At 41.5% G+C, this 11977-nt stretch overlaps 1 protein-coding gene across 1 annotated transcript in view; it reads right to left on the bottom strand.

Moving 5' to 3' along the window:
- Nucleotides 1–4278: 4278 nt before the first annotated feature.
- The window catches only part of LOC126088345 (zinc finger protein GLI4-like), a 107222-nt gene continuing 99523 nt past the window's right edge, over nt 4279–11977 (bottom strand). The window contains exon 4 of the mRNA XM_049906481.1: nt 4279–4486. Within this exon, the coding sequence (XP_049762438.1) occupies nt 4299–4486 (188 nt within the window). The 3' untranslated portion in view covers nt 4279–4298. The remainder of the gene's footprint in view (nt 4487–11977) is intronic.

The raw sequence follows: 11977 nt of genomic DNA, 5'->3' as shown, positions 1-11977 counted from the left end.
AACGATGTCTGGTGTTAGTCATATTCTGCATAAACTGTGAACTTTAGTCTGTTCGCAATACCACTGAAGTACAGTCGCTTGCACGTTTATTTCTGATTTACATAAACTGTGCTGAGCTATGTACCATTACGTAATAAGCAAAGATGGGAATCACATAGTACTTGACTATGTTTATCGTAAGCTAATGCATCGTGAGTGAACAATTTTAAATAAGCTTCGTTGATTGACGCCATTAAGAAGGAATCCTTCTAGTTCTGTAGAATTTGCTGCAGTAATTCACTGAGTACAAACATGTTCTCTTATTATCATGATTTTCATTTTCCTTTTCTTCCAAGATTTCTGGTTTGGTGATGATGGGACAGAAGGAGGGAAGGAGCAACGAGGAAATGGAGAAAAAAATCTTCTACTGAAGAACACAGTTATTGTAAATAGGAATTTTATTGATCACAACTTGTATAAGAGATATGCAAACATTATCAGTAGTCGCTGTACTTCATTTTGTAAGGAATGATGAATAAAAATTCTACTGTACACAAAAATTTTCCAAAAACAAGTAAATCCGAATGCCACAACTAAATACAAAGATTCTTTGGTTGCTAGCTGTTATGAAAGTCTTAGCAATGACTTGGTTTTCCTTAAACATAAGAACATGGTAAATTTTTTTGTAGGACGGTACATTAGTCATGAGACAGGTTTTATTTATGAAAAAAGAGAACTGAATTGCGGTTGCCGTATGGCATCTGTATTGCTGCAACCTGTGTTTAAACGCTGAGCTGTGGAAGTGCCCGAAATTCCCATCACGCTTGTGTAGTATTCTATCAGAACTGCAGGTCTTCAAGCGAGATGGGAACTTCAGCCCGAATCCTACATCAGAGGTATGCTGAAGGTACTCATCCTACAATTAAAGGTGCTTGTGTAGTATTATATACAGTGCATCTGTACATTATTCGAACAAAACGCTTTTTACATAAAATATATTTTGCACTCGCTCAGTAAAGACAAAGAAGAGAGTCAACTTGGGTATGTCATTCACAGATAGAATAATTGTTTTGCGGACATCGTATACATGATTTATAAACCTGGCAGGCACATAGCAGTCCGGCCAGGCAACCATTTGAAACATTTTAAATGTTTTGCGTCGGTATGACTAAGCACTTTTGCGTTTATCAACAATTCACAATTTAAAGACTAGAATTAGGAAGAATATTTCACTCTGACAAACTGCCTTCCTAAGAGCACCACGTTTAATTACAAAGCCCATCAGTAACTTTCATCAACCTCTTTCTTTTATAACATTCCTATATAGCAATCAATTATATAGGACCCAAACTAGCAAACTATGACGAAGATACATTGTCATTCGTCGAATTAGAAAACCAACATAAAGCATACAAATAAAATGTATGTAACTAGAACAATAAAGAACAGTTCTTGGAATGAGCAACTGCTTCAGTTTGAAACAATGTTCTAAAAGACACACAATATTAAAATAATTGTGTGTACATCGAATGACTATTCTGATCTGAGGGGAAATATACGAAATATATTTTAGAATAGCATTTTATGCTATGTTAGTGCTTCAGCTGAATGATATCCGGCTACAACGCTTTAAGAAGCTATGCCTACAGTAATCAACGTCGCATATTTTTATTTTTGGTCCCAATAGAGTGGCCCAGATACTTTGGTATTGTTTACACTTTTTTTTTTTTACAGGACGGAAGTCATACAGTGGACGGATGCGATCATCACAAGCGATGAATCTAACCTAATTAAGTATAAAACATCAAAAAATCTTTGGGTTGAGTTGCAGTATAGAATAAGGCCACAAAAACAACCGACTCTTTCAGCTAACTAGGAAAGAGACAGCAACAAGAGATATCTTTGGCGATTTTTCCTCTTTCTTCACCGAACTATTTACCAACCATCCCTAAGTGGTATTATTGTTGAGGTCGTACTATCATTTCAGCGAATAACATTGTTTAGTAGTAGTGTTCACGTCCGTGCTTACTTCTCGGAGCCCATAAAATATTTTTCGGATACCTGCTGTTAGTTTTATACGTTGTAAGAACATTTTTTATTAACCTACAACCACTTCAGAGAACTTCTTGTCATTTTGACTTAGATTCTATCGTTATGTATATAGTTTTAATTTTATGAGTTGTTCTACGTTTATCGTGGTTTACATGTTAATTTTGTTCTATATGCATTTAATGAAAATCACGGAAGCAGTACAAGAATAAATATCCATTGACTCAATGAAGGAATGTTTGAAAGTGGTTATGTTTGTACGAAACAAACCTGAGTACCAAGTTGTTGTAGAGATACTGTCTCCACGTAGAAATGACTGTGCCATATAATGTTTTCATCTTACTGTAATGTAATGCTGTTTTGATGAAACATCCTTTCGCGTTGATAATTGATGTATAAATTACGGAAACATATCATCTCAATACAGAATGACGTTGTAGATGGCCAGTATTCTTTTAATGCCTACAGTGTTGTTTTTGGGGTATTTTAGAGGTGGAACTCTGTACCATGTGGGACTACATTGTTGGACGTAATATTGCAATATTATTTACATGGTTCTTGAAAATGTGAAAGGTGGCAAATTGATAAATTTAATTTTTTCCTTGAATTATTAGAAATTTCTTTTTCATGACAGTTATATGAAAAAAAAATAGAAAAAGTAACTGCAGCTCGAATATTACAGACATAATACAATGTCTGTGAAGCTGTGCTGCTATCTTTGCATTAGAAGACTTTGTTTCCAGCCTGGACATTATTATTAGAGTAGGGTAAATCACGCTGAAGTACGTTGTAGGAGCAGATGATTCGCCCAACATCCCAATGAAGGTGTCTCTGAAGCTTATCTGTGGTTGAGTTTTCAACGTATTCTTTCGGTTTTAGTGAACATATACATCAGCGTATGCACTTTAAATTGATAAGGGTTGTGCACTAAAAAACAGAAAAAGAAGTAGCTGCTGTAAAGAAAGACATTTCCACATTTCAAGACTTTTCAGTTGCAGATCCAGCAGCCCATCCTCAACGGAATCGAGAAAATTAAGAGAGATTTGTTCCCATGAACGTGTAGTTTAGTGACGTATGTGCTGTAACATCATCGTCACACTCAGAGCACTTTTATAAAGCACTGCACAGATTACGTCACAAGTGAAGACAAATATTCCCTACTTAGTCGCACACTGCAGTCTTTTTCTAGTGCTCCTATGTCGTTAAATGATAATGCTTCTCAACACACGATATAAGATGGGAATTTTTAAATTTTTTTGTATTCAACACTTGATTGTAATGTAGTCTGCCGCTCTTTCCGTTTACAGCAGAAACTTCACGCGACACGAGACAATAGTTATTGGCACTGCTGGCAACGCATGGCTCACAGGTTTTCACATGTCTGATCGTACTGTACGACGAAACGAATTTTTTCCCCCTCATCTTCCTAACGTTGGATGATACAGATCAGAACCTCGGTGCGTGATGTGACACATCGTGAGAGAATAATTTGTTCATATCTTTAGGGTGTGAAGAATCTTCTTAAATGGTTAACTTCTTTCTTTGTTATGTAAACAGTAACTCTAGGAGAAACAAAAATAAGATACTGTACTTGTTGTTCTTAGCAGCATGCTGTCCATGCAATATTTTTCCTCATTCACGACTCGCTCTGTATAATGTCGTTTCCTTGTGTAGTGACATACTCTCGAAACCTCATATTATAAATTTATTAAGTCTTCAACGTATTATGTCGCCGATTTCCGGTGACTAAAAGCCCGACGGGAAGTCTGACATGTGTGGCTCGAATGACGACCACTTCTTATCTTAACATTTCTGTAGGACATACACATAATAGCGACGAGTGTTCAACAATTCTGACACAGACCAAACACTTCAAGAGCAAAAGCTCATAAACATATGAGATAACACAAAATTAGTTGTCTTTACAGACTAGTTCTGGTAATATTAAATTAAAGGAAAGGAAATGCCCACTGTTGTCACTCATGATGGCTACACCACAAAATTCCTTCTCCTTCTTTGCACCAGCTGCCTATACAGCTCTTGCAACATAGTTATTTGGTATGGTAGTCAGCTTGTGCATTATCACAGGATGTCTCTGATGTGACAGAGCCGTCTGTCACGGGTGTGTTCACCTCCGAATTGTTATCGGTATAGCTGCGGAGTCAAGTGGGAGTACAGGCTCAAATTTTGGAAGGTGAGCTCCATCCTCTTCGGTAAGAGTTCTGCACTTGGACGTGTGACCGAGGCTGAGGCTGGCGGCCGCCGCGGCCTCAGGTGAGCGGCGCGCTGGGGTGCTGGCTCTCGCGATGCCGGCGGAGGTCGACCTTGCGCTGGAACGCCTTCTCGCACAGGCCGCACGAGAAGGGCTTGTAGCCGGTGTGCTTGCGCATGTGCGTGATGAGGTTCGACGATTGGCTGAACGCCTTGCCGCACACGACGCACTTGTGCGGCTTCTCCCCTGCAACAGAGGCGGGCGAGCACCGTGAGAAACAGCAGCGGCGGGGCTTCTTCAGCCGGCAGCGCAGAGAAAGCAGGAAAGAGCAAGTAACAGAACTCGAGGACATGGCAGCCACCTCGAGAGGTTGCTGGCCAGCCGGATATCTGATTTGCAAGAAAGAGTGAAATTTGAGTATACACTGAAGCGCCAAAGAAACTGGTACAGGCATGCGTAAGCAAATACAGAGATATGTAAAAAGGCAGAACACGGCGCTGCGGTCGGCAACGCCTAAAAAAGACAACAAGCGTCTGGCGCAGTTTCTTTATCTATTATTTATTTATTTATTTTATTATTTTATAAAAAAAATGGTGAATGAATGAGTGTGAGAATGTGTTAACTGTAATATGTATGAGTGAGTACAATGTATATATCGTGTGAAAGTGTGAGCGAATGGAAAAAAATTTTAAAAAATTTAAAAACATAAAAAAATAAAATAAAAAATAAAAAATATTATCATCCAGCCAATGTCTTTTTAACTCATTTAAAAGAAGAAAAAAACAAGACAATCAAAAAGCCATTGTTTTAATGTCAATTTTTATTATTGAAGGCGTAGCCGCATGGCTTGAACTTCTATCCTCAGACATGCAATCCTAGATGCCCCAATATATCCTGCAGCAGCGCAGTTGTTAGATTGGTTACTGCTGTTTCAATGGCAGGTTATCAAGGCTTGAGTGAGTTTGGTGTTATAGTAGGCGCAAGGACGATTGGACACAGCATCTCCGAGGTAGCGATGAAGAGGGGATTTTCCCGTACGATCATTTCGCACGTGGACCGTGAATATTAGGTATCCGGTAAAATGTGAAATCTCCGACATCGCTGCGGCCGGAAAGAGATCCTGCAAGGACGAGACCAGCGACGACTAAAGATAATCGTTCAACGTGGCAGAAGTGCAACGAAGATTTATGCCTCGCCTGGGCCCGTCAACACCGACATTGGACTGTTGATGACTGGAAACATGTTGCCTGGTCAGACGAGTCTCGTTTCAGATTGTATCGAACGGATGGACGTGTACTGGTATGGAGACAACCTCACGAGTCCGTGTACCCTGCAGGGTACTGTTCAATATGGTGGAGGCTCTATAACGGTGTGGGCAGTGTGTAGTTGGAGTAATCTGGGACCCCTGATATGTCTAGAGACGACTCGGACACGTGATACGTACGTAAGCATCCTGTCTGATAACCTTTATCCATTCACGTCCATTGTGCATTCCGACGGAGTCGGACAATTCCAGCAGGACAGCGCGACACCCCATTCGTTTACAGCAGGACAATGCGACACCCCACACGTCAATAATTGCTACAGGGTGGCGCCAGGAACATTCTTATGAGTTTAAACACAACCGCTGGTCACCAGACTCCCCAGACATGAACATTATTGAGCGTATCTGGGATGCCTTGCAACGTGCTGTTCAGAAGAGATCTCCACCCCCTAGCACTTTTACAGATTTATAGACAGCCGTGCAGGATTCATGGTGTCAGTTCCCTCCAACACTACTTCAGACATTAGTCAAGTTCCTGCCACGTCGTATTGCAGCACTTCCGCGTGCTCACGCGGACCCTATACGATATTAGGCAGGTGTAACACTTCCTTTGGCTCTTCACTGTAACAAATTGTCTCCACATGCTATCCAGTTGTCGTAGAACTTGTAACACCGACCCATTGTGCCGTTAATATTACTGTTTTATTATTAACGTCTTGTCAAATTTGTGTGTATTTTTTTTGCATTGTTCACAGTAGTGACAAATACTTTTGTGTGTGCTGTACACAGCGACATGTACATATACAGATGGCGGTAGAATCGTGTACACTAAGGCAGTGTACTGGCGGAGCTGTCAATTGTACTCAGGTGATTTATGTGAAAAGCTATCCGATGTGATTATGATGGCACGACGGGAATTACCAGCAGAATGGTAATTGGAGCTAGACGCATGGGACATTCCAATTCGAAAATCATGAGGGAATCCAATATTTCGTGATCCACAGTGTAAAGAGTGCGCCGAGAATACAAAATTTCGGTCATTACCTCTCACCACCGACAGCGCAGTGGCCAACGACCGAAGGTAGCGGCTTTTGGTAGCGTTGTCAGTGCTAACAGACAAGCAATACTGAGTGAAATAACCACAGAAGAAAATGTGGGACGAAATTTGGCTTTACTGGGCTATGGCAGCAGACGACCGACACGAATGCCCTTGCTAGCAGCATCGCCTGCAGCGCCTCTCCAGTCCTCGTGACCGTATCGGTTAGGCCATAGACGACTGAAAAACCGTGGCCTATAGGGATGAGTTCCGATTTCTGTTGGTGAGAGCTGATGGTAGGATTCGAGTGTGGCGCAGACCCCAAAAAGCCGTAGACCGAAGTTTTCAACAAAGCACAATACAGGCTGACGGTGGCTCCATATGGGCTGTGTCTATATGGAATGTACTGAGTCCTTTTGTCCAAATTAATCGATCATTGTCTGGAAATGGTTACGTTCGGCCACTTGGACACCATTTGCAGCCGTTCAGGAACTTGATGTTCCCAAACAACGATGGAATTTTTATGGATGACAATGCGCTATGTCACCGGGCAAGAATTGTTTGTGATTGGTTTGAAGAACATTCTGGACAGTTCGAACAAATGATTTGTCCAGCCAGATCGCCTAACGTGAATCCCATCGAACTTTTACGGGATATAACCAAGAAGTGAATTCGTGCACAAAATACTGCACCAGCCACACTTTCGCAATTATGGCAGCTGCTATAGAGGCAGCGTGGCTCATTGTTTCTGCAGGTGACTTCTAACGACTTGTTGAGTCCATGCTATGTCCAGTTGCTGCACTGCGCAGGGCAAAAAGAGGTCCGATAAGACTTTTGTCATCTCAGCATTTGTATGAGAAGGTGTTGGTACTAATTATTGATTCATGCATAGGATGATGATGATGATATGAGGATCATGATCATTACAGTCTGATAGCATTAAAAGTCCGGGTTATTAGCGCTCTTAAATGAAATAAGAGATGAGGGTTCTGAAAAATAATAAACTTTAAAACCAAGCTGTGTCAACAAACAACAGTTTAAGGTACAACACTGACGTTTTAAGATTCATTAAAAAGCACCTACAAAATTTATGCGTAAGGAAGTGAAAAACTGGTGGAAAGTCCCTCTCTGTATAGGAGGTGGTTATGGAGGCTGAGTAAAAGTTATAAGAGCGTATAGTGAGGGCGCCACTAAAGAGACGGCCTCCCGTCTGTCGCTAGCCTTTACACCGTCTGTGTGGAAGGAAGCACGTTTGCTGCGTAGTAACAGCGACGAGCTACAGGGAGGGAGTGGGACTTACCCTACTCTGTCCTCTAAGTCTCAAAGTCCAACAGAGAGCTCCTTAAGCATTTCGCAAACTGCGTAAAATAGAATTTAAATAGTGTTATAATTTTTGTAATTGGTTCATGGAATAGTGGAGAATGATGTAGACGTATGAAATACAGTGTCTGAGTAAAAATCTATGGGCCTAAGTAGTTCCCACAGTTCCTGCTATTATTCATAATTTTTACAGGCCGCAAGAGAAATAGATAAGGAGCTGGAATTTGGAGAATATATGTGTGTTTATGTAAAACTAAGATGTAGAAATTATAGCGGACTTAATTGCAAACACTTTTTGAGATTTTGAAAGAAATGTGAATTATGAACTAAAAAACAGAAAACCTTAGTAGGTACACTTTATTCTCCATAAGAAGTAATGACGGTGTATCACATCACACTGCATTTACTGAATTTTACTAACGTACAGTAGAAGCAAACGAGACAGTTCAGCCCACACAAGACTCCATTGAAAGCATAATTAAAGCTATAAAACTAAAATTATAGGTAAAACTTCTTCAAGTATAGAAATTACAGAGGCGATACGACCGCAGCAGAAGAAAATATTAATAATCTGATATGCAGAGAGGATACTTTTTTAACACTGAGGTAACAGCTCCAGCGCGTTAGTGGGGAGTATTCTGTTTCGCGGTCCGTTCCGGACGACCGAAAGGGTATACAAGGAACCCCGAAACTGCATCGTATTTCATTCACTCAAAGTCTTCCGCCAATAATGTGTGCCACTATCAGCAATCGGGAACCCGAGCCGTCGGGTAGCTGTGGACGGATACATCTGAGTGATGCTGACAAACTTTAAGATCTCGGGTTTAGAGAATTGGTGGAAGTAAACTTTCGTATGAACTGCAATATTTGAAAAGCCTTTTTTTCGTTTCCAGCTAACGTGGTTTGTGCGCTGTCTGCAGTATTATCAATCAGCTTGGCAAGTGGAGTAAAGATTTACCACTCTTAGACGAGCAGTAAACAGTTCTCTGAATAATGTAGTTTCAGAAAACTAACATGAAATCAAATTTTGAGAGGATTTAGGCTCAAACTGTGCCAACTACTGGTCACAAAAAATACATATCGATGTGCACTGTAAAACATTTTGTACAACAATAAACAACGCCTTCATGTAATGTGCTGTTTCTTTGACTTGTAAAAGTACATTAACCTGTATCTTATTTACTGTGATCGAATACAAGTGAGGAATTTATCCTGCGTGTGCTACGAGGCAGTTATTGGCGTTAGTCACTTAGCTTGTGCTAGGATCCCAGTCCAATTCCTAAAATTAACTGAGTGCCATGCTATTTAATCTGTTGATAAAAGGACTGAATGATTTTGTTAATTATTACAATAGATGAAGCGAGTAAAACAACTTGCACAGATTCGAGAAAGACTGCAGTTCTTAGTTGCATAAGCTCAACAGAAAATTTGCTTGTTGAAGAAAATAACTAGCTGCTTGTTCCATTCCGTTTTGTTGCCATTTTTAAATGAGTAATGAATACAAATGCTATGGAACTCAATATCGGATTCTTCAGACCTTAATACTATAAAACTTGGTGTTATGGTGGAGCACTTCCGTAAGGAAACACACAAAGAAAAGAACAGTAGATGGCGCAGAAAAATTTTATTTGCCCAACACCGGTGAGGCATTGACACCAGTGAACGTGAAAGATGTCCCATAGCTTCAACGGCTGACAAAAACGTAGAGAAAGAGTAAAAAATGGTCACGGACGAGCGGCAGTTTAAGGTTTATGAAATAAGCGATATCAAATTCACTTCAGAAGAAAGACTACAGAATAATATTACACGAAAATTTGACTGCGTAAGTACTTTCCTCAAAATGCGATCCACGCTCTATGGAAAGAGGTCAAAAGTAGATATGAATACAAACTTATAAGCAATATGCAGACCATTCTGAAAAGAACCCATATGGCTTTGTGTGTCCACTCGTTACTATGTACGAGGCACTGGCCCATTACTTCACGGCAGGCACAAAACAGCAGGAAAAGCAGTCTCTGGAGGTCTGTGTGCCTGTACAGAAAAAGCGAGGTCGATTTCGTCTGCCAAAAACGCGGTGCACAATCTTTTCTGAGATGTAGATGGGATTAGTCTTGTTAATTACCTTAAAATGTTAAAACACTACTTGGATGGCGAAACAGATGTAAGTCCTCAGGACTGACTAGACGAAAACATAAGAATAAAAGCTTTTAAAGAGATTTTTTTTTAAGGATAATGCACCTACTATTTCTAGAATATGGAGCTCACTGTTCTTGCTGCTATCATGTAATCTGTATTCTGCAAAAGCTCTTAACAGTATCATTTCTGCAGCTTTAGTTCTCTATAAGTGTATCTTCGCTGACGTCCATTCTTCGGATCCATGGAGCAGTAAAGGTACGGTCATAGTATTATAAAATTTAAGCGCTGTCTCTTTCCTGGTTTTATTCAGGTGCCTCCTCTTAATCGTACCTAACATATGTAAGTACCTTTGTAGTTTATTTTCAGGATTAGTATCGTAAGCCTAAGAAATATATCAGCCCAGGCAGCTGAATACATAAAACTGTTCCAATGTGTTATTCTCCATTAAGATGTTAGCTCAAAGATGTTCTTCTCAACAACAAGTCATAACTTTTGTTTTCTTACCGGATATGGTTAGATTACATTGTTTTGACAGTATGTGTAAGGACCAAAATGCTCCTTAACGGTTGTCTTCCGTATCCGCGGATATAGCCTCGTCATCTGTGAAAAGGAGTGAACTGAAAACTGTTCGTCTCGGTTGCGGCACCCTTACAGCATAGCGACGATATTATATGCCACGTTCTCTTGCCCTTCGTGGCAGACCATCCTGGGCTTACATTTCAATCAGATAATGCATGCCCGTCTGCACATGGGGAGAATTTGTGCTGCTTGTCTTAGAGCTCGCCACACCCTACCTTGCCCAGAAAGGTAGCCGGAACTCTCCCCGATTGAAAACGTTTGGAGCATTATGGACAGGGCCCTCCAACCAGATCGGGATTTGACTGGCTAATGCGCCAGTTGTACAGAATGTGGCACGATATCCCTCAGAGGGACACCCATCAATCAATGTCAAGCCCAATAGTATAATTGGTTGCATAAGGGACAGAGATGAGCAAACGCATTATTGACTTGCTCAGTTTTGTCAGGCTCTTTTCTTGAGCAAATCATCTAGTTTTTCTGAAAATGGAATGTTTTTTTTCTGTCTCCACATGTACACCGCATTTCTCGTTTTCGTCCTATTCGGATAATTTACTCGTAGCGCATCGGTTTTATTTATTTATTTTGAGTTCGTAAGTTAAGTTGTGCGGCGATAAAGGACACCCTTTCTGACTCCTTGTGTCATTCTTCTGGTTACTGTACCATCGCATACCTCAACTTACAAACAATGAATTACCTTCTTAAATGCTGAGGGATGCCATAGCCCTTAAAGTGTGGAGAGTAAAAATTGTGGAGGGAGACGAAGAGGTGAACGCAGAAAGCAGGTTCAAAAGGATGTGGGTTGTAGTAGTTATTTGTAGATGAAGAGGCCTACGCATGATAGATTAGTGTGGCCATATGCATCGAATCAGCCTTCGGACTGAAGACCACCACAACAACAACAGTTAGTAATGATCGTATAAGAAAAGCAGCTGGCGTGTTGTGACAACCTAAGCGCAGCCACGAGCCATGAGCCGGGAGTGTGCGGCGAGGGAGTGGCAGGGATTGCAGTTGCTGCTGCTGCGGCGGCGGCGGCGGCAGGTGGTAAGGTCGAGGTCCCTGGTGGCGCGGCAGCTGGCCCGTCTGTCCGCGGCCCTCGCCCTGCCATGCGGGCGCCGCGCCGCGCCGCGAGAGCCTCAAGGTCCGCGCCCAGCCCAGCCCAGCTCAGCTCTGCCGCCGGCCCCAGGTGTCGGCGCCTACGCTCGCGCCTCATTACCCACCCGCATTGCGTGCTCCAAACCAGATTCGCTGCCTGTCCGAGATTACGCGAGGGCAACGACGCCGGTAGGACTCGAGGGTCACCTACTGCCGCACTCTCGCTTTTCGACAAAGGATCTCATAGTTTCAACAGCGCAAGAGTGTGGGTGTTCCAAAAAATCAGTTTATTTAGCTTAGTGACAAGTCT

The sequence above is a fragment of the Schistocerca cancellata genome, chromosome 6 (assembly GCF_023864275.1).
Source record: "Schistocerca cancellata isolate TAMUIC-IGC-003103 chromosome 6, iqSchCanc2.1, whole genome shotgun sequence".
Classification (NCBI taxonomy): Eukaryota; Metazoa; Arthropoda; class Insecta; order Orthoptera; family Acrididae; genus Schistocerca; species Schistocerca cancellata.
Note: the sequence above shows the minus strand (reverse complement) of the source record. Positions and strands in the feature narration are given on the sequence as shown.